Here is a 23758-nt window from a genome sequence, read left to right on the forward strand (position 1 = left end):
CCGATTTTTAAAATTTAGCAAACAATGTGACGACAAATAAAAAGCTAATATTATTGCAAAACAAAATTCTAATAATTTTATATTTTATTAAATGATTCCTATGAAAAGTGGAATTGAAACAAAATAAATTTTGCCACAAATTAATAATATTTATGAAAAAAGCTGTAATTACCTTAAAGAAACATGAACTTCTAAACAAATCTCAAAATTCTAAAAATATTTGTCAACGTTCCTATGAAAAATGGAAATGAAACATTCAGAAACTTCTTCATTTGTTTCAAATTTGCTTCAAATTAATAAAATTTATGAACAAACTTCAATGACACTAAAGAAACACGCACTTCTAACAAAATCCCAAAATTCTCAAAAAGTATGCCAACGTTCCTATGAAAAATGGAAATGAAACATTCAGAAATTTCATAATTTTTAACAAATCTTATCATTATTATCTTACAAACGTGTATCTGTAATTAAATTCAAAAAATTTCGAATTTTTTGTTCACGTTCCTATGAAAAATGGAAATGAAACACAAAGAATTTTAAAAATATTGCCCTTAAAAATATGAGACAGTCAAAGCAAACGTAAATTTAAACTAAAATTCGCCAAATTCGAAACCTTGTCTTAATATTCCTAAGAAAAATGGAATATTTAATTAAAAACCAAAATCCACTTACCTGTTTTAACTGCTTTTAATTTTAATACTGAAAATCTTGAAAATTATTTTGGATTCTTGCTTTTTTCTTTTTATCCCTTTTTAATACATAACTTTATACTGTAAAAAAAAGAAAATTTTGATTTTTAATATAATAAAATTGTAGACATTTAATTAATGTTAAAGGAATTCAGGGATTCATTCACTTTTTAGTGAAATTACAATACAAAAAAAAAACTTAAAACTAATAATAAAAATAAATTTTGACAAATAAACTTACTTTCTAAAGTTTAGTTAGCATTAGCATCAAACAAATTTAATTTTCACCAGCTGCTGTTGTTAAAACCGCCTTAAAATATTCACTATCCAATTTTTTAATATCCTTGGTAAATTGTTCTACCAATTTGGATAAATCCTTTTCATTAATATCCTTATTATTGCCCGTTGTGGATAAATCTTCTATGGCTTTATTAATTTTATCCAATAGAGCTTTATCTTCATCGGACTGTTTGTTGGCATGTTCATCTTCGAATTCATTGTAGACCTGTTGGGCATTTTGTACAACTTTTTCGGGGAAATTTGCCAGCCTAGCCACCTGTATGCCAAAACTTTTCTCCATTACTCCCGGTCGCACTTGATAGAGGAGCGTAAAGTTTTCATTGTCCGCCACGGCTGCCATATGGCAATTTTCAACGGTTTTAACATTGTCTGCTAGGTTGGTGATTTCATGGAAGTGAGTGGCAAAGAGAGTGAAACATTTGGTTTCTTTGGCGAGGTGTCTGAAAAAAACAATTAAGATAAATATGAGAGCTATATTACCTTCACTAAAGTGTACTTTAAAATAAAACTATTATACAACTTTACCACTCATGGTGAAGAATATACAAATACTTAGAATTTCTCTCCCTTTTGTAGAACAAAATGGTCCTTCTAATAAGAGAGAGAAACTTTTTATACACAGAGAAATGTTTATTCAAAATTGTCTCTAGATTTTGCTTTTTATACCCTTCACCTTCGTGAGGATATAAGTTTGTCATTCCGTTTGTAATTTCCACAACATAATTTTCCGACCCTATAAAGTATATATATTCTGGATCCTTATAGATAGCGGAGTCGATTAAGCCATGTCCATCTGTCTGTTGAAATCAATTTTCCGAAGCCCCAAATAACTTACATACACGATTCATACATCAATATCTCCGGAATTCTTCCGGCTCGGTCCACAAATGGCTGAGATATACTTAAAAACCAGGACAACCTCGATTTTTTACCTATTTTGCCCTATATCTGGATTACAAAGTCATTAATATAGACAATATGGATATCTAATGATAGATATCTCAAAGACCTTTGCAACGACGTATATAAGATAGTAAGTTGGACCTACAATGGGTCAAAATCGGAAAAAATATTTTTTAACTAAATATTAAAAAAATTCAAAAAAACAAAATTTAATTTAAAAAAAAAAAATTTTAAAATTTAATTTCAAAATAAAAAAAATAAAATTTAAAAAATTAGAAAAAAATTTTTTTTTGGAAATATAAAATTCCAAAAAAAAATTTAATTTCAAAATAAAAAAAAATTTTATTTAAAAAAAATAAAATTTAAAAAATTAGAAAAAAAATTTTTCAAAAAATAAATTTTGTTTATCTAAAAATATTTAAAATTTTTATTTTAAAGTATAATTTGGTGAAGGGTATTGATACAGCCGAATATAGCTCTCTTACTTGTTTTAATAATATGTATTTTTGTTTTTTCTTTGAGAATTATTTTTAATATTTGAAAATTTGTTCCATACTTACTCAGCTATAGACCAAGCAATACCGCAACCTTCATAGGTAGAGGTGCCTCTACCCAATTCATCAATAATAACCAATGATTTATCAGTAGCAGACTAAAAAAAATAAAATTTTCCTCAAGAATGTGTACTAATTGAAGTAAAGTTGATATATCTCTTAAACTTACCCTTATTATACCCGAAGTTTCAATCATTTCCACCATAAATGTACTCAAACCTTTGATAATATTATCACTGGCGCCTACACGACCCAATATAGAATCTACCATGGATATGGTGGCCTCAGAGCAAGGCACAAAGGAGCCCACATGAGCCATTAAAACGGCTGTACCCACCGAACGTATATAAGTAGATTTGCCACCCATATTGGGCCCCGTAATAATATACATATTACATTTATCTACAAAAAAATACACAAAATAATAAGAAAATATTTTGTTTTCTTGCTTCAAATTACAACTACCTGTCTTAAATTCAACATTATTGGCTATGAAAGTAATATGTTCTTGCAATTCCAAGCAAGGATGTCTGATATCTTTTAAAACCAACTCCCCGGCACCTTCTGGCAGCATCTTGGGTCTTACATAGGGCGTTGGAGCCGATTGTGCAGCCATGGCAAAACTTACCAAACAATCCAATTGAGCAAATTCATTATTTAGGCTAGTCAAGGTGGCCGCATAACCCACCGCCACCTTAACAATTTCCTCTACAATATTTTTTTGCTGCTCCTCATAGCGGGAGCGTAGAGAACTAAATTCATCACTAATTTCCGACAATTTTTCAGAGGTAAAACGTATGCCCCCCTTAACGATATCGATTATTTTATAGTTTTTATTTTTACGCAATGCTGAGTCATCACGTAGGGTAATGCGTAGATGATAACCCAAATGTGAGACATTTAGTAACTTAACATTTTGATTTTTATCCAAATCTAAATCCTGGGCAGCCTTTTCTTGCAGTTTTTCCATTTTGCTTAGCAATTTAGACATGCGTCCCTTCATCTCCAACAGTTCGGTATCAAAGGAAGCCTTAACCAAATATTCACCAGTTTCGATGGCATCAAAGTCCATTACTTGTTCCACCATTTGTTTGAGGCCCGATAAATCTTCTAGATGGCTTTTTAAAGGATCACATAGAACACTTTTAACGGTGGCATGTTCCAAAGATAATAAAACATTTACTATTTTGGGTGTACGCAACATGACTTGATATATGCGGAATATGTCTTGTAAATTGGCCTTTTGACGCAGTAACTTTTTGGTTAGCATTAAAACATCGGGTATACGTTTCAAGAACTCTTCGTGTAAGGAGATCAAGGTAGTGGGCGACTCCAAAAAGCATTGTACTATATTGTGGCGATCATTTAAGATTTCCTGACTTCTTAGGGGTTGTTTAACCCATTGGGCCATTAAACGATGACCCTGGGCAGTGCGACAATGGTCCAGCACTCCTAAAACACTTTGCCACCTATAGGAGGGTGATGTAAAATGAGTGCCCGGTTTGGGTAAGATATTGAGAGCACTAACGGCAGCCGCATCTAAATGCACAAATCTAAAAATGTGGTTGTGCTAAATAATTTGTTTATTTTTATAAAGAAAATCCTACCTTTTCAAATTCAATTGTTTGATTTCATAATGCCCCAGATTTCCGACATCATTGATGAGATCTATATATTTTATGGCCACTCTTAAAGCTTCCATGGCTATAGTGAGTTGTAGTTCTGGCATACCGGTAGCATCTTCTTGCTGCCCTTTAGCAAATCGTAATAAATGATTTAAATCCTGTATTAAATCATTTTTCTCGGAACTTAAGGATTTCGGTGGCACTGTGACCATGACACCATTACGTTCTAATAGATTTTTAACGGCTTCGTACTGAAATTATTCGAACAAAAATAAAAAATTTAAATACTCAAACAAAAATTTACGTGTAATGTACCATTAATGGTCTCTAATCAAATTTTCTAAAAGGAAATTAACTCTGACTTTAATTGGCATCGCTGACAAGCCGATATTTTCAATAGAAACAAACACCGCTGAAAGCTTTACCTTTACAATAGAAACTGCCATCTCAGGCAACAATTAACTGCGATTTCACAACATTGGGAGTTGAAAGTAGCATCGCAGTTAGCTTTGAATTGGAAATTGCAATGCCCAATATTTGTAATAGAAACTGTAACCGACTGCAGCAATAAACTGCAATTTCAGTAGAAATTCTCATCGATGAAATCTTAACATTGGCAATTGAACTACTTTATATTTGCAAACATATCGTCATTTCTTGAAGCCCAATATGTACAAAGAAACTGGGAAAAGATTTATTTTCGAATCGAATTAGAGAGTAACCCTCCTGTTTATTCCGGCACATTAAAATTTACAAAAAATACTGTCAAAAATATTTATAATAGAAATTGTCATTCCTAGCAAATCCTATATGAAACTATCAGCTCATCATTTTCTATAAGAAATTCTCATCACTGGTAGTTCCAATTATTTCTTATAAGAAATTCCTATTCTTGAGCCACCCCCTATATTTTTTCTTTTTATTTGTTTCTATTTACTTCCAAAACATTAACTACTCACCTCCCCATCCTGCTGAGGCAGCAAACATTCCTTGGGACCCAACAGCACTACCGTGGCCTCTAATTCTGTAAAAAAGTCATCGTCCACAAATTCCACCACTTGAAACAAGCAATCATTTTGTTCCACCGAAGCCACACCCACATTACGTTGATTATTCTGCATACGCAATTGCAACGACAAAATACTATTGCCCACCAATATTTCCCTGTTGGAGAAGAGTATGTCTTCAAACTGCAAAAGATTACCCGGCGAGCCACGATATTCCAATTGCCAATCACCACCTGTAGAGCGGCGTACATAAACCTCAACACGATAATTGCGTACAAGTAGTAGTTCTCGTACGGCAGCTTCGAAATTGTTTTTGGAAAGCATGACATAAGGTGTGCAGTCACTTTCATCGGGTAATAACTGGCGTACATAAGCAGTGGTTTTATAAACTAGGCGGGCAATCAAATCGGCATCATCCGGGCCATGCACGGAATACGAATCAGTGTGACCAAAGAATCTTACAGTTGTTTTGGGTTTCTGATTAAGAGAAATTCTTAACAATTCAACAGGAAAAGGATATTTGTTCAAATTTAACTTACCTCTCCCTGTCTTTGTAAATATTTTACAAAATTTTTTCGGGCATTTGTGTCTGGAATAATTTTTTTAAAAAAACAGATACATACATTTTATTTGCAAATAAAATAAACTTACCCAAACTTAATTGCGGCTCTTGTTTATTAGCATTAATGGCCTCCATTTTTTGTTTATTTTAAACTATTTTAATTTATTTTTTCACTTCTAATGCCCCAATAATAAATTGGCGCTACAATTTTATAATTTTTGCAAAAAATTGACAAATTGAAGCTTTATTTTTCACTATTGTGAATGATTCATTATGATGTTGCCGTATGTAGGGCAAATATTTGGAAAATTAATTTTTAAATATGGCATCTTTGGCCTACTTGTTTATAAAACTTAAACGTAAACAAAAACAACGGGTATCAATTAGTGAATAATTAAAAATGCACAAAACTATTGCAAAATCTTAAAATATCCATAAATTAGGTTAAATAATTGTCAAATAGAATTATTTTTTATTAACATTGTCATAAAAAGTGCCACGAATAACATTAAAAATGCAATTAAAACGTAGAATTTGTAAAACATTTAATTTGGAAACTTATCTAGTATTATTTGGCCTGGTGTCTCTGTTAATTTACCTGTACATGTTAAGGAGTGACATTGAAAAAGGCGGCTGGTCTACTAATGAACCTGCCAGCGCAAATCCTCTGCTGCAATTTGAGAATAGAGTGCATACAAAATGCTTAAGTGAAAAGCTGGAAAAAGCAACTGATGCCATGGACAACTTAGAGGGGGCGGGTGATGCCATTAATGGCCTGGGAGTGGTGAGAAATAAACAAGACAAATATGTACGTGATATAGGCTACAAACATCATGCCTTTAATGCTTTGGTATCAAATAATATTGGCCTAATGCGCTCCATACCCGATACCCGACATAAGGTGTGCCCACGCTCAACCACTCTACCAACCGAAACACTGCCAACCGCTTCCATTATCATGTGTTTTTACAATGAACATAAAATGACTTTATTTCGTTCCATAAAAACCATTATAGAACGTACTCCAGAGTGGCTTTTGAAGGAAATTATTTTGGTTGATGATTTCAGTGATTTGCCCGAATTGGAATTCCATTTGCAGGGAGAATTGCATAGTCAATTGCATTATGACAATCTCAAGTATATAAGAAATATACAGCGAGAGGGTTTAATAAGATCGCGTGTTATAGGAGCCCGCGAGGCCAAGGGTGATGTTTTAATTTTCTTAGATTCCCACATAGAGGTCAATCAACAGTGGTCTGAACCATTGCTGCGCTTGATTAAGGCTGAAAATTCTACTCTGGCCGTACCTGTGATAGATTTAATTAATGCTGATACATTCCAATATACCTCGAGTCCTTTGGTGAGAGGTGGTTTCAACTGGCGTCTTCACTATAAGTGGGAAAATTTGCCGGAGGGAACTTTGAAACAGGAGGAGGACTTTAAAGGTAAGTTTCTAGCACAAAGTCAAATTTGTTCTCAATAAATTAAAGATCATTAAACAATTGTAAGAGCTTTTATCTTCTTATTCAGCCCAATTATGAATAAAAATTCCCCGGGAGTTTTTCCCCTTTTCTCATTTTTCATATTCAAATTCAATGGGAAAAATCTCCCGGGGAACAAACTCCCGCGGAATTTTTTATTCATAATTGGGCTGATTATCTTATTAAAAATCATAATAATGGCGAGTTCCAATCAGAGCTTCGTATTAATTAATAAATTCGATAATTTATATTTATAAATGTCTGCAATTCTTTCCATAAAATCAATCCCGACAACTAAATAACTTGCTTATTGTATTCATCCTTATTTAGGCCCCTTCAAATCTCCTACAATGGCTGGAGGACTTTTTGCCGTCAATCGGCAATATTTCGATTATATAGGCAGCTATGACATGGGCATGGACATATGGGGTGGTGAAAATTTGGAGATATCTTTTCGTGCCTGGCAATGTGGTGGTGCCATCAAAATTGTACCCTGTTCACGCGTAGGCCACATCTTCAGAAAAAGAAGACCCTACAGTTCACCAGACGGCAGTAATACCATGCTCAAAAACTCTTTGAGATTAGCCCATGTATGGATGGATGATTACAAAAAACATTACCTCAAACTCGAAAAGGTCACACCCAATTTTGACTATGGCGACATAAGCGAACGCCTACAATTAAGAGAAAAACTTAAATGTCACACATTTGAGTGGTATTTGAAAAATGTCTATCCAGAGTTGCGGCTGCCGGGTGAAGAGAGTTCTTCGAAAAATGAAAAACCACCAATTTTCCAGCCATGGCATTCGCGTAAACGTAATTATATATCCACCTATATGTTAAAACTATCGTCCAGCAACTTGTGTGCCTCAGTGGTGGCACCCAAGGTAAAAGGTTTCTGGAAAAAAGGCAGCTCTTTGGTATTGCAAAAGTGTGAGCAGCAAAAAAATCAAATATGGTTTGAAACGGATAAATCGGAAATAGTTTTAGATCGTCTGCTGTGTCTGGAGGCCCCCGGCGATACTCAGGTGGTCATTAACAAATGCCACGAAATGTTGGGTGATCAACAGTGGCGCCATACTAAAGCCGAACATAGTCCTCTGTATAACATGGCTACGGGTACTTGTTTAAGAGCCGATAAAGCCGAGTTGGGTGCCACTTTACGCATGGATTTGTGTGCTAAACATGAAGCTAGTGCTTGGGATATTGTTGGAGTGGTGAACTCGTAGTAGAAGACAATTATACTATGATTTTAAATTGCACAGCATTTTATGGATATTTTTGAACAAAAAAAGACTTTTTTTATAATAATTAGTTTTTTGCTTTTTATAATTTACGTCCATTTTTTATTATTATATGTACAAGTTTTTTGAACAAATACTTTTTGTATTAATTGTATTATTAAAGCGATATTTTTAAGACAACAAGCTAATAAACACATACATACTTTCCATTTTTTTTAATATTAATTGAACTGTTTTTAATGAAGGTGTCATAAAACATAAGAAACCGGTATTCAATCATATTTGTTGGACGATTTGAAAATAACGATCTCTCTGGGATACGCTTTATTTTGGAATAGAGCAGTAGTAGGGGAATAGATGGATTTTAGTTTGTGTGCATGTATGGGTAAAAAATAAAATATCCGCAACATTCGGTGTACGTGTAAATTGACGAAAATCTTCGTAATCTGAACAATATGAATGCGCATCGCTGGAATAGAGTATCCAAAATTGGCATGATTCGTTCTCGGAAAATGTCATAGTTTGTATTTCTAATAGAAATTGAAGTTAGAATTTAGCTATACATACATTTATAACAAAATTCCGCAAAAAAAATCAAAATTTTTTAAACATTACTATAGAAATGAAAAAATTCCAAAAAATTTAATTTTTTTCAAACATTCCTATGAAAATGGAAATGAAACGAAATATTTTCTTCACTTTAAAAGGAAACGAAATTGAAAATTTAATCAAGAACCAGTTGTTACTATGAATTTGCAACATATTTCCCAAAATTTTAAAATTTTTATCAGACGTTCCTAAGAAAATGGAATTGAAACAAAATGTGTTTGTAATTTTAATAGAAATTGAAGTTAGAATTTGGCTATACATACATTTACAACAAAATTCCCATAAAAAAAATAATTTATTTTAAAACATTCCTATGAAAATGGAATTGAAACAAAATATTTTTTTCACTTTAAAAGAAAAAGACATTGAAAATTCAATGTAGAACTAGTTGTAAATGAGAATTTGCATTAAATTTCCTAAAATTTTAAAACTTTGTCTGACGTTCCTATGAAAATGGAATTGAAACAAAATGTTTTTTTTTCACTTAAATCGTAAATTAACACGGATTTTTTTTATTTTATTTATTTCTTATTAACACAAATTTTTAACCAAATTTTACAAAAAAAAAATTGTTCTCTTAAACGTTCCTACAGAAATGACAATGAAACATAACGAATTTATAAAATTTTACTGGAAACGAAATCAGAAACTTGTACAATTTTATGGGAAAATTTGTACAAGTTTCTGATTGAATCAGATAATTTGAATTTGTAAAAAAATTCCCAAAAAAATAATTTTTTTTCAAACATTCCTATGAAAATGGAATTGAAACAAAATATTTTTTTCACTTAAAAAGAAAACAAAATTGAAAATTTAATCAGGAACCAGTTGTTAATATGAATTTGCAACAAATTTCCTACTTAAAAGAAAACGAAATTGAAAATTTAATCAAAAACCAGTTGTTACTATGAATTTGCAACAAATTTCCCAATATTTTTAAATTTTGTCAAACGTTCCTATGAAAATGGAATTGAAACAAAATGAGTTTGTAATTTTAATAGAAATTGAAGTTAGAATTTAGCTATACATACATTTAAAACAAAATTCTCATAAAAAAAATAAATTTTTTTCAAACATTCCTATGAAAATGGAATTGAAACAAAATATTTTTTTCACTTAAAAAGAAAACAAAATTGAAAATTTAATCAGGAACCAGTTGTTAATATGAATTTGCAACAAATTTCCTAAAAATTTTAAATTTTGTCAAACGTTCCTATGAAAATGGAATTGAAACAATGTTTTTTTCACTTAAATTGTAAATTTACGCGCAAATTTGTTATTAACACAAATTTGTAAAAAAAAATCTACAAAAAAAATTATTTTTAAACGTTCCTATGAAAATGGAATTGAAACAAAATATTTTCTTTAGTTTAAAAGAAAACGGTTATGAAAATTTTACCAAGAACCTGCTGTTAATATGAATTTCCAACAAATTTCTTAAAATCTGTCAGACGTTCTTACGAAAATGGAGTTGAAACAATAAATTTTTCACTTAAATTGTAAATTGACACTGAAATTTGTTATTAACACAAATTTGTAAAATTTTACCAAAAAATTTTTTTTTTAATTTTCATTTCACTGGAAACGTATTCAGAAACTTGTTCAAATTCTTGGGAAATTAAATTATTTGAATTTGTAAAAAAATTACCAAAATTTTATTTTTCAAAATTCTATGAAAATGGAATTGAAACGAAATTAAAATTTAATCAAGAACCCACCAGTTGATAATATGAATTTGCAAAATTTCCTATTTCCCTTTCAATTTAAAACACTTTTATTTTTCCTTTTTTCTATAACTACCATTTATTTGTATTTTATTTCAACATTTATTCCATACAGTTCTTTATTTATTTAATTTTTTTTTTTAAATATTCATCAACCAAACAAAAAGAATTAATTTTTTTTTAAAACTCGCTTTTCAAACAAAGAAAAACCATCAATTATTTAAAACAACCCTACAAGTATTGAATATACTTTCAATACTGTGCCACTAAATACAAGGAATATTCATTATTGTTTAAAAATTAGCTTTCTTATAAAAATGCACTTTCATTTTCTTACAATAAATCCGGGGTTTTAAAACACTACATTCCTTTTTGTCAGAGTTATAATTTGTTTACTAAAAATCTTATTTTTTTTTTTTGTTTGTTTCTTAGATTTTTATAATTAATAATATTGATATTTTTTATTTGGTTTGTGTCTTGGTTTAAGTGAAGACTATTTGTTGCTGTTATTTGAAATGTTTCTGTATGAAAAAGTTTTTTTGTTTTGTTATATTTAAATGTTTTAGCTAAAAAGTGTTTTAGTTTCGAGTACTAGTTTTATTTTTATATATACGTATAATTCTTTTTTTTATTTTTTTTATAAATTTTATACTTATTTTATATAATTTAATAATAAACAGCTATTTTGTTCAATACAATATAATCAAAAAGAGATAATGAAAGTAAGATAGAAAGAAAGTAGAAAGGAAAGTGGTATAGAGTGAGAGAAATATAAAGGAAACATAATATACAAAAAATATGTTTAGTAAAATAATATTTAAAAAAAAATGTAGTAAAATGTTTCAAGAAAAAAAACAATTACAAAAATTATATATATAACACATGTTTAACATGAGCACTGATCTTTATTGTTGGGTGTCTCATTTGTTAATGAGGTTCGTCCGGGTTGAGAGGGACGATGTTGTACACCCGATTCCGAAGCATTGAGATCCAAACGACCCTCTTGGATATTTTGATAGATTTTACGAGCTGTTTCTAAAAAGGCTTCCTCCACATTTTGGCCCCTAAAAACAAAATAAAAAAACCTTAATTGTAAATATTTCTCTTTGAATATAAATTTTCTTTGTACTCACGTCATGGCACTTGCTTCCAAAAACATTAAACCATTTTCTTTGGCAAATTCTTCGGCCTCCTCGTAGGTCACCTCCCGTGTACTTTCCAAATCCGACTTATTACCAATTAAGAAAATCACAGTATTTGGATTGGTTAAGTTGCGTGTATCGGTTAGCCAGCTGCTAAGATGATTGTACGTTGATCGTCTGGTTATGTCATAGACCATAAGAGCACCAGCAGCACCTCTATAATAAGAGCGAGTCACAGCCCTAAAACGTTCTTGACCAGCCGTATCCCAAATTTGTAATTTGATTTTCTTGTCGTCTACCTCGATAATACGCGTACCGAATTCAACACCAATCGTATGAGGACAATTTGCCATAACTAGAGGTTTTAAAGAAAGACAAATCCACAAAATTATTAATTTAAAAATAAATCGTAGTACCAAAAAACAAAATGTACTAAAAAATAAGTGTTGAAAAACTCGACTTTTTACTAAAACCTTAATATTGTTAATAATCGAAGTTGTACTAAAAATTTTGTACTAAAAATTAAATTTTGTATTAAACATTTAATTTTGTACTAAAAATTAAATTTTGTATAAAAATAAAAATTTATTTTTGCTCTTAAAATTCGATTTAGAATTAAAAAATTTTTTAATTTTTGTTCTAAAAATTCAATTTTGTACTGAAAATTCAAAAAATTAAATTTTGTACTAAAAAATTAAATTTTGTACTAATAACTTCATTTTTGTACTAAAAAATCAATTTTGTACTAAAAATTCAAAAATTATTTTTTGTAATAAAAATTCAAAATTTGTACTAAACTTTAAATTTTGTACTAAAAACTTCATTTTTGTACTAAAAAAACAATTTTGTACTAAAAAAATCAATTTTGTACTAAAAAATCAATTTTGTTCTAAAAATTTAATTTTTGTACTAAAAATTAAAAATTTGTACTAAAAATTATTTTTTGTAATAAAAATTCAAAATTTGTACTAAAAAATATATTTTTTGCTAAAAATTTAATTTTTTATTAGAATCTAAATTTTGTACTAATAATTAAATTTTGTATACTAAAAATTCTTTTTGGTACTAAAAATTTTATTTTTTAATAAAAATTCAAAATTTGTACTAAAAATTAAATTTTGTATGTACTAAAAACTCAATTTTGTACTAAAAACTTCATTTTTGTACTAAAAAATCAATTTTGTACTAAAAATTTAATTTTGTACTAAAAAATATATTTTTTTCTAAAAATTTAATTTTAATTAAAAACTAAATTTTGTACTAAAAAATAAATTGTATACTAAAAATTCTTTTTTTGTACTAAAAATTTTATTTTTGTACTAAAAATTTTATTTTTTAATAAAATTCAAAATTTGTACTAAAAATTATATTTTGTACTAAAACCTCAATTTTGTACTAAAAAATCAATTTTGTACTAAAAAATCAATTTTGTACTAAAAACTTCATTTTTGTACTCAAAATTAAATTGTGTACTAAAAATTTAAAATATAAAGTTCAATTATGTACTAAAAATTAAATTTAAAAAATTCTCGTTTTTGTACTTAAAAACTTTTGAACTAGAATCTAGGACACAACTAGAACTAGAACTGAAATAGAACTGAACTAGAACTGAAGTAGAACTGAACTAGAACTGAATTATAACTGAACTATAACTGAACTATAACTGAACTATAACTGAACTAGAACTGAACTAGAACTGAACTAGAACTGAACTAGAACTGAACTAGAACTGAACTAGAACTGAACTAGAACTGAACTAGAACTGAACTAGAACTGAACTAGAACTGAACTAGAACTGAACTAGAACTGAACTAGAACTGAACTAGAACTGAACTAGAACTGAACTAGAACTGAACTAGAACTGAACTAGAACTGAACTAGAACTGAACTAGAACTGAACTAGAACTGAACTAGAACTGAACTAGAACTGAACTAGAACTGAACTAGAACTGAACTAGAACTGAACTAGAACTGAACTAGAACTGAACTAGAACTGAACTAGAACTGAACTAGAACTGAACTAGAACTGAACTAGAACTGAACTAGAACTGAACTAGAACTGAACTAGAACTGAACTAGAACTGAACTAGAACTGAACTAGAACTGAACTAGAACTGAACTAGAACTGAACTAGAACTGAACTAGAACTGAACTAGAACTGAACTAGAACTGAACTAGAACTGAACTAGAACTGAACTAGAACTGAACTAGAACTGAACTAGAACTGAACTAGAACTGAACTAGAACTGAACTAGAACTGAACTAGAACTGAACTAGAACTGAACTAGAACTGAACTAGAACTGAACTAGAACTGAACTAGAACTGAACTAGAACTGAACTAGAACTGAACTAGAACTGAACTAGAACTGAACTAGAACTGAACTAGAACTGAACTAGAACTGAACTAGAACTGAACTAGAACTGAACTAGAACTGAACTAGAACTGAACTAGAACTGAACTAGAACTGAACTAGAACTGAACTAGAACTGAACTAGAACTGAACTAGAACTGAACTAGAACTGAACTAGAACTGAACTAGAACTGAACTAGAACTGAACTAGAACTGAACTAGAACTGAACTAGAACTGAACTAGAACTAGAACTGAACTAGAATTGAACTAGAACTGAACTAGAACTGAACTAGAACTAGAACTGAACTAGAACTGAACTAGAACTAGAACTGAACTAGAACTAGAACTGAACCAGAAATAGAAAAAATTTAATTTCTAAAAAAATTTATCTAATACCCGAACAATGTAAGAGACGTCATCCAGGTTTTATTAATAATAAAAGCAGGGAAGGCATATTTTTAGCTACTTAATTGTTAATCCATATTTTTATACAAAACAGACATGTTGTTCTATATTTATTGAAATTTAGTTTGCCATCACCACACAATAGCAGGTTTCAATAGTTTAGTTTAAAACAAATGAACTATTTACTGTAAATATTTATATTTTATAGCAAACAGATCTATTTAAACTGATAGTAAAATAGATCATATAATAGTTCAAATAATATCTTTATTAATAAAGCATTTATAAAATTTTATCAAATTTTAATTTTAATTTATTCTTTTCTTATTTATACTCTTTAAACTTACTCTTGCTTTGTTTATATTCTATTTAATTTTGTAAATATAATTTAATATGCATGACTTACATTTCTTTTCCGTAAACTGATGCAAAATACATGATTTTCCCACTCCCATATCACCAATTATGATGTATTTGAATATGTAATTGTAATTATATGGCGCCGAAGACATTGTGGGATCTGAAAAAAACAAAACAACAGAAATAAATTTAAATTAAATTTATTATTAAAAAACAAAATAAATAATAATAATTTTACATTTTTCAAAAGCTATATCGATGCCATTATAAAATTTATTATAAATAACTAAACAATCTGTGGACATTTTTCTTTTGATTTTGGAAAACATTTGTAATACAAATTTAATAAATTAACTGGCTAATTTTGTGCGTGTCGCTCAAAATAAAGTAAATACTATTATGTAAACTGGAGTTGTTTTTTTAAAAAAAAGATATAAAATAAAAATTTGCATTTAGGTTTGAATTATCAGTTGAAATTGAAATTATATTCAAGTCGTGTGGTTTTTTTTATAAAGAAAATGTTTAATTTAGACAGGTGCTTAGTTTCATATGGGGATTGTTAGTGTGGCTTTCTTTTAATACATTTGTTTTATTTAAAAAATAATGTGTGTTTGTACAAGAGATGTAGGATTTTATTAAAAACAAAGACAGTTGTTTTATTTCTGCTTTTGCTTAATAAAAATTACGTTTTTCTGTGGGGAATTATAGAAATTTGAATGATGAGTAAGAGAATTGAAGCAATATGGTGAGAGTGGTTTTATATTATTAAAACAATTGTCATGCGGCGTATTTGAATTTAGCTATTTAAAGCGCAAACACAGATCTTGGTTGGCTATGATTCTTTGTTAAACCTTTAGACAAGCAATTATTCAATCTACATCTATTATTTTATAAGTTTAAATCCTTTCCGTTGAACCTATTAATTAACAACACAAAAATATTTATATCTGAAAAACTCATCTAAATTTTAATCCCATAGAGCTAGTTTACTTGTTATTACAATGGATCCCATGGGTTTCCGAGTGGAAGGGTATTTTATAGTACACATCCATTCTAATCTAAACGTAGTTTAACTTGCTATTAAGTTAAACTTTAAACTAACAAAACCGGGCTTTAACCTGTCAACTGTCAATTTTGATATTTGAAACAAAACTATTTTTGTTTTTTTTTAAACTTCAAAATTGTCATCTCTGTGTACTCTGCAATAATTTGCCAGAGTATACTGATCATAAACACAGAGTAGACACAGGTGACAAATTTCGGAAATTTCCAAGAAGTTAAAAATCAATATAAAAATTGTTGGTGCTTAATTTAGTGTGTATTAAAGTTAATCTTTGTAGCCTCGTGTAATTAATTAAACATTTTTTATTCAAATTTATTGGCAATTAATTGTTTTAATTAGTAAACAGAAATAGCTATAATAATAATGAGAAAACTTGATTTGAACTGTAAATAATAGTGTATTAAACTTTACATTTTATTAAATTGCTAAAGAACTTTTTGATTTTATCCATTTTAATTTTATTTTTCCTATAATATGTATTGTTTTATTATTTTATATCTTTTGAAGTGTTAAAGACATTTCTTTCAACAATTGTATATAATAGACTGATAAGAGTTTTCAAAATTTGTATTGTTTTGTTGAATATTTATAAAATTATAGATGCGCATACATTGACCGACTTTTATAGGAAACATGTACATACATATGTACATGTCTTTTGTTATTACAATACATTGTAATAAAATATATTTATGTATAATGGTATTAAGATTTCTTTGTTAAGTTTTGGGAAAAAATTGTAGCCCTATCATAAATTTAGAAAACAATTTTTCAAAATGTAAAATAAAATTCTTTTTATAAAATTGTATCGGGAACTCATTTACGACTTTAAATATCTCAAAAATAATATCTTATATATAAATAAGCCACTCGTTTTTTTTTGTTAAACACTCTAAGTATATACAGTGGTTGTCAAAACAATGGAAACTTTTCCAAATATTTCATTAGTGGCCTAAAATCTGAAAAAAAAAATTTTTAAAAAATTTTAACATTTTTGTAGTATTTTATTTGTATACTTTTATTAACTTAATTTAACAAAAAACAAAGGACATAATTAATTAAATTCTAAAAATGAGAAAACAAAATTAAAAGATTTCTTTATTACGGCATTGACAAAACAATGGAAACTTAGGTATTATTTTAACAAATATGGTCTAAACTTTGCAATAACTCAATATTTTGTTGGGTATCCCTTATTTTTTCTAACTGCTACACATCGACGATGCATTGAACCAATTAAAGAGTCAATGGTCTCCTTTGAAATATTTTTCCCTTATATAAATCTTCCTTCCTGGTGTAATTTTGGATCCTTATTTTACGATCTACAATTTCCCATAGATTTTCTATGGGATTGAGATCTGGCGATTGGGCAGGCCACTTCAGAACACGTACCTCGTTGGATCGTAACCACTCGGTTACAACCCTAGAGGTGTGTTTCGGGTCGTTGTCGTGTTGGAATCTCCAAACTAGGGGCATATTTTCCTCATACCATAATATTGCCACCGCCAAACTTTACAGTCTTATTTGTGTACTTTAGATCTAACCTTTTTCCCTTTGGACGTCTTACAAATGTTCTCCCATCACTGCCTCTTAAATTGTATTTGGATTCGTCGGAAAATATGACAGTATTCCATTTCTGTATCGACCAGTTTAAATGATCCCTGGCAAATTGTAGACGAGCAGAACGGTTCTTTTTAGAAATGAGTGGTTTTTTCACAGGACGATAGCAACCAAGACCAGCCTCATTTGCCCTGCGACTAACTGTTCGGGTACTTATTTCTAATTTTAGGCTATTAACAACCTCTCGAGGAGTTATTTTTGGGAATTTCTTGAACTCTCTCGCTATTAAATTATCTTGTCTAGGAGTAGTCTTACGAGGTCTTCCACCTAAATGTTGAGTTTTTACAAAACCGGTCTCACGAAATTTCATAATAATTTTTGAAACTGCTGATTTATTTATTGAATATTTGTCACAGATACTTTTTTGTTTTAAACCAGCTTTAGAATCGTTAATTATTTTATTTTTTAAGTCTTCACAAATCTTAACTTTAGCCATTTTCGTTAACTTTGAAAAAAAGCAATTATGCGAAAAACTTAGAAAAAGAAATTGTGAAAAATTACCAGAATTTAAAAATAAAATAACTGTAACAGGATGCTTTTTACATCGTTCTTTTAAATATTATTTTCGTTTTATACTACTTTCTTGCAGATGTTTAAAAGTTTCCATTGTTTTGTCAGTAGCGAAATAGTGAATATTTTTAATTTTGTACCCTTTTTAAGAATATAATTAATTATGTTGTTTATTTTTCAGTTATTTTATATAAATAAAACTATACCTACAAGAAAAAAACCAAAAAAAACTTTTTATTTAAAAAAAAAAATTAATTTTGGGCTACATATTGAATATTTGGAAAAGTTTCCATTGTTTTGTCAACCACTGTACATATATTAAAGACTCTATTTTAAATCTTTAAATTCCTATAACTCCTATATACCAATTTCAGTCTAATATAGGATTCTTTATTAATATAAATTTAAATTAATCAAAAATTGGGTTATTTTTCATAATTTCATTAAAATAAAAATCACTTCTATAACTTCAGTGCCCTTAATAAAATTTCACCGTTGTTTATAAATAAATCGAAATTGTAAACAAAAGTGTCATCTCTAATTTCTACATGGCAAGTGATGTTCAACTATTGACACGTACTGTGTGTATGTATGTGTGTGACTGTTTATTTCTGAGTAAAAAAGGGGGTGTAGTCGGGTCGACAAAACAACAAATCTATAATAAAAAAAACTTAACGGAACTGCTTCCTCATATTGCTTTTTATCATGGTTAACGTATTTGTTGTTGTTTTTAATATTTTTTACTTATAGATTAAGCCAAGATCTTACAGCAAAACCACCACATAAACAGCAATTTGCTATGATTCATTGAACAAATGTCCTCAAATATTATACATACCTACTTACCTTTTATTAAACAATAATTTCTTGGGAAAAAATTTTATAAATTAATTATTGAATTTAAAATTTTATATGGAGCTGATAACAAAACTTATAATATTAAAGCTTCTGTTAGCAAGTGATGGATTAGTTTTACACTAACACAAATGCTGTGAAATTCTAAATAATTGCTAATAATTATTCTTTTCAATTTTATTATTGTGGGTTTTTTTTGTTAAAATTTTGTTTTATTAATATAATATAAGTTTTTTATTCCCTTTAATTTGCGTTTTCTCTTTTTTGTTTGTTGGTGGAAGAAAAATATACACTCACTTATAATTTATACAATGAAACAAGCTAAATTACGTGTTTGGTACCTTTTAAAAGCCAAAAATTATTTATATTTCCACTTTATGTTTTATATTTAGCTAAATTTGTTAAGTTTAAAATGTTTTCTTTAGAAATTTTTATGATTTTCTTAATTTTTTAGCAAATTTTCAATTATTTTTCACAATTTTTCTTCAGCTTCTCAAATTTTCTGTGTGTTTTTTCGTGTATATCGTTGTTATTTTTTCTTTTTTTGCAACTCAGAGAGATGTCATTGTCAACTGTCGATAACGATAACTGTTCAGCTAAAAATTTCAACAATCACAATAGTGTTTTGTTATTGTTGAAAAAAATAAACAATTATTCACAATAGTTTAATGTTATGACAGTTCTTCTTGGCTGCTCTCTATACTCACACGTGCAAGTGCACAATAATCAGTGTTTACTATTTTATTTGGAATAAAACTAAGTTTTTTATTTAATAAATAAACTAATAATTCTTTATTTTTTTCAATAATTTTATATAAATTATGTCAATATGTTTGTTAACGAAGTAAATGAAGTTAAAATATATAATCTTAGTGCGGGTAAATCGGTGCCAGATGTAAGTTTTTGTTTAAATAATTTTGCAAAATTTTTAAGGGAGTTAATTCTTTTTATATGAATTTTTTCCTTTTGTAGTGGCTTACCGACCGCCGCAAAAAGTCCCAGCTGATGAAAAAGGTTGATTCTAGACGGCAAATAGAGTTGATACAAGATTTTGATATGCCAGGAGTATGTACCTCCATACGCATGTCTCCCGATAATCAGTACATTTTAGCCACGGGCACCTATAAGCCTCGAGTTAAATGTTTTGAGGTCTCCAATTTGTCTATTAAGTTTGAAAGATGTTTTGACTCGGAAGTTACCACTTTTGAGGTAATAGGAGATGATTATAGTAAAATGGTGTTTTTGCAATGTGATCGTTATGTGGAAATACATGCTGCCCATGGCAGGCATTATCGTTTGAGAATACCCAGATTTGGTAGAGATATGAAATATCATAAACCCTCCTGTGATATGTTTATAGTGGGCACTACAAAGGTATTTATATAAAATTTAAGTTTTAAAACAATTTTAACCTGTATCAATCAAAAAAATAGGAAATCTATCGTTTAAATTTGGAAAGGGGACAATTTTTGCAACCTTATGAATCGGAGGCCTCTTGCATTAACACCTGTGATGTTAATCCTGAACATGGCTTGCTTATGGTGGGTACAAAAGAGGGCACCGTAGAAGCTTGGGATCCTAGATCTAAAACAAAATGTGCCACTTTGGATGTGGCCATAAAACTACCGGGTGTTAAAGAATTTCCCTCCATATCGGCTTTGAAGTATAAAGACGGTCTTCATATGGCGGTGGGCACCAATTCGGGACATGTTTTGCTATACGATATACGTTCTAAAGAGCCTCTGCTAGTAAAAGATCATTTAAATAAATTGCCTGTTAAACGTTTGGCCTTTAATAACACTCAAAATGCTGTTTACTCCATGGATGAGGCCATGTTGAAGTTGTGGGATGAACAAACGGTAAGAGAAATTATATTTAATTTAAATGTTTAAATATTTTTCAACTTTTGTTTAACTTTTAGGGCAAACAAATTGCTTATATAGAATCCACATCTTCATTCAATGATTTCTGCACCATACCTGAAACCGGCATGTTCTTTTTGGCCCAGGAGGATGTTAAAATGTTGACATTCTATGTGCCCGCCATGGGACCTGCCCCTAGATGGTGCTCTTTCTTGGATAATCTCACCGAGGAAATTGAATCGGAGGTGGTAGAACATATGTATGATGATTATCAGTTTGTAACACAAAAGGAATTGGATGAATTGGGTCTGGAACATTTGATAGGCAGCAATTTATTAAAAGCCTACATGCATGGGTAAGTTTAAGGTTAAATTTGTTTTTTAGAAAATCTTTAAATTTTGTTATTTTTTTATTTTAGCTTCTTTATTGATGCCCGTTTGTATCACAAAGCCAAAGCCCTGGTCGATCCCTTCGCCTTTGAACGTTTCCGCAAAGAGAAGATTAGACAAGAAATCGAAAGTGAGCGTAAACCTCGACTCCAGCTTAATACCAAACTACCTAAAGTCAATCAAGAATTGGCTCTCAAAATTATTGATGAACAAGCAAATCCTTCGGCCAAACAGGCCAACAAACAAGTACCCAATCTATTGGCTGACAATCGTTTCAAGGCTATGTTTGAAAATACTGACTATAATATCGATAAAAATGCCGAGGAATATAAACTTTTGGCTCCGGTTTTGAATCGTTTGGAAAAATCCAAACTTAAGGAAATTAAGCAGCGCATAGAAGTGGCTCGAGTTAATGAACTGCATGAAGATGAGAACAAACCCCATGAGGAAAGTGATAATGATGAGGATTTGTTTGGTCTGGAGAAAAGCGATGATGATGATAAGGATTCTTCCGGCCCCGAGTCCTCCGATGATGAGGGTGTAAGAGACTTTAACAAAGAAATGAAAAAGGCCTACAAAGATGTTAAAAAACAAAGAAAAGAAGAATTTGAAGAACTAGCCGAAGAAGAGGAAATGAAAGAAGTCAAAGAAAAACCTAAAACTTATAATAAACCCAGAGATTTTAAATTAACTTCTTTGGAATCAACCACCGAAATGAGTAATGTAAAGCGAGGCATGATGAAGGTTTCCCTGCAGGATCGTGTGGCTAAAGTTGAGGAGACTAATGCTAAAGTACAAACTATAGGCCGTTCTTTGGGCAATCGTCAAATGACGTTTGATATGAGAAAACCACCCTCCAAAGAAATGCGCAAACGTGAATATCAAATGAAACAACATCGTGAGGAGCGCAAGAAATTGATAAGACCTATAAAGTCGTTGAAATTGAAAAAAGTTAATTTTAAGTAGTGCAATCAATAAATTGTAGTTTGGTTTTGTAAGTTTTTTGCGTGTTTTTCATTTTCTTTTCTGCAAAATTAGTTTGTAAATAAAGTATTTTAATAAAAAAAAATAAATTCAAGAAAGTTTTATTTGTAGATTGTTTCGACAACTTTATTGCAAATATAAAATAAAAGAGGTGTAGTTGTTGGAACCCTCCTGTTTCTTGATGATGCGTTTCAATAAAAATACAATTATGCCGCAACTTTAATTTGCGGTTATTTTCATTTACAAATAGTAAAGATTAAAATAAATTACCATAACGATAAATAAACTTTATATAAAACCTCAATCAGCTAACAGTTGTAGAAGCAAATACTTCATTACTCTTACCAGAGTAAAATATTGAATAAAAATACGTAGAGACAATCATAGTATTTAATAAAATTTGTCGGAAAGGTAAGACAGAGAGTTCTTGACCAATTTTGTTATAAATTGTGTCTGAATATCCGAATCTGTAACGACAGTAAGCCTGCTATCAAATCCCTATTTGGCGTCTATTCGACGTCCATATTGGTACATGAATGCCGGATATCTCTTAATGAGATGGCAAGACATTCTAATCTGGAGTTATTCTGGGTGCCTGGTCACTCTGGTGTACCTGGCAATGCTATTGCGGATGAACTGGGCAAAAGAGGCTCTCGTCTTCAAGTCGATGAGATCGATCACTTGGTCGGTTTACCGCTATCCTGCTGTAAGTCAATCACACAGTGTAAATTATTTGAGTCTGCTCAACTCAGATGGTCTAATTTGAGAAATTGCTCGATATCGAGACATTACCCGATTTTGACCATTATAGGTCAATGTCCCTCACGGGGCTACCTCGGGCTACTCTACGAGCTCTGATATCAGTGCTCACGGGGCACTGCTTGATAGGAGCACATGCTAGGAGACTGAATACTCCATATAATGACTTCTATAGGAGTTGCCATGATGAAGACGAGGATGAGATTGAACATCTCCTCTGCCTTTGCCCTGCCCTAGCAGGGGCTGGGACTGCGACAATAGGTAGTCCGTTTTTGCACGGCCTAGCGGATCTATCTACTTTGGATGTCAGGAAGATGGAATCGTTCATTCGTGCGACAGGTTGGTTCGGCATTGAACCCAGTTCTGACATGTGAAGGACCTCTTGAGGTCCTGAGCATGATCATTTAGGGTAACACAAAGGGACCAATTTATGTACCCAAGTGAGCTGGTTGATACTAGCTGCCTTTATAACCTAACCTAACTATCCAGTAGGACTAACCTTGGTGCAAATTTCATTCCGATCGGAATACATCGATTTGAAAAGTTGGTTCACTTGAAATGAAAACTAAAATCACTTTTGTGAAAATTTTTAAAACATGCCTCGAAATATACAAGATTTCCATTCAAAATGTTTCATTTCATTGTTCCCCTATATCTTGCTATTTGCGTTTGTTAACTTGACATCTGGCCAATGGCCAAATCAGCTGTCATTATGAAACATTTGTTTAAATACAAATATTTACAACAATTTTTTA

At 30.2% G+C, this 23758-nt stretch overlaps 4 protein-coding genes across 7 annotated transcripts; 2 read left to right on the top strand and 2 right to left on the bottom strand.

Moving 5' to 3' along the window:
- Positions 1 to 790: 790 nt before the first annotated feature.
- spel1 (DNA mismatch repair protein spel1) lies at positions 791 to 5812 on the bottom strand. Its single transcript, XM_065501903.1, has 8 exons — positions 5733 to 5812; positions 5621 to 5670; positions 5034 to 5558; positions 4057 to 4325; positions 2915 to 4002; positions 2619 to 2851; positions 2456 to 2547; positions 791 to 1432 (listed from the first exon to the last, which is right to left on the bottom strand). The coding sequence occupies exons 1-8, from the start codon at positions 5776 to 5778 to the stop codon at positions 970 to 972; spliced, it is 2766 nt and encodes a 921-aa protein (XP_065357975.1). The 5' UTR covers positions 5779 to 5812; the 3' UTR covers positions 791 to 969.
- Positions 5813 to 6151: 339 nt separating this feature from the next.
- On the top strand, positions 6152 to 8585 carry Pgant35A (polypeptide N-acetylgalactosaminyltransferase 35A). Its single transcript, XM_065501904.1, has 2 exons — positions 6152 to 7088; positions 7455 to 8585. The coding sequence occupies exons 1-2, from the start codon at positions 6158 to 6160 to the stop codon at positions 8351 to 8353; spliced, it is 1830 nt and encodes a 609-aa protein (XP_065357976.1). The 5' UTR covers positions 6152 to 6157; the 3' UTR covers positions 8354 to 8585.
- A 2164-nt stretch (positions 8586 to 10749) lies between these two features.
- Rab14 (RAS oncogene family member Rab14) lies at positions 10750 to 19493 on the bottom strand. 4 transcript variants are annotated; one of them, XM_065501910.1, is made up of 4 exons: positions 19464 to 19493; positions 15008 to 15121; positions 11835 to 12198; positions 10750 to 11765 (listed from the first exon to the last, which is right to left on the bottom strand). In XM_065501910.1, the coding sequence occupies exons 2-4, from the start codon at positions 15111 to 15113 to the stop codon at positions 11588 to 11590; spliced, it is 648 nt and encodes a 215-aa protein (XP_065357982.1). In that variant the 5' UTR covers positions 15114 to 15121; positions 19464 to 19493; the 3' UTR covers positions 10750 to 11587. The 4 variants fall into 4 exon arrangements, with proteins under 4 accessions (XP_065357982.1, XP_065357979.1, XP_065357980.1 ...); XM_065501907.1 differs by having other exon boundaries at positions 19351 to 19492; XM_065501908.1 differs by lacking the exon at positions 19464 to 19493 and adding an exon at positions 19307 to 19428.
- A 115-nt stretch (positions 19494 to 19608) lies between these two features.
- On the top strand, positions 19609 to 22333 carry l(2)34Fd (lethal (2) 34Fd). Its single transcript, XM_065501906.1, has 5 exons — positions 19609 to 19904; positions 19982 to 20383; positions 20443 to 20868; positions 20931 to 21226; positions 21290 to 22333. The coding sequence occupies exons 1-5, from the start codon at positions 19839 to 19841 to the stop codon at positions 22224 to 22226; spliced, it is 2127 nt and encodes a 708-aa protein (XP_065357978.1). The 5' UTR covers positions 19609 to 19838; the 3' UTR covers positions 22227 to 22333.
- The last annotated feature ends 1425 nt before the right edge of the window (positions 22334 to 23758 follow it).

This window comes from Calliphora vicina, chromosome 2 (assembly GCF_958450345.1).
Source record: "Calliphora vicina chromosome 2, idCalVici1.1, whole genome shotgun sequence".
Lineage (NCBI taxonomy): Eukaryota > Metazoa > Arthropoda > Insecta > Diptera > Calliphoridae > Calliphora > Calliphora vicina.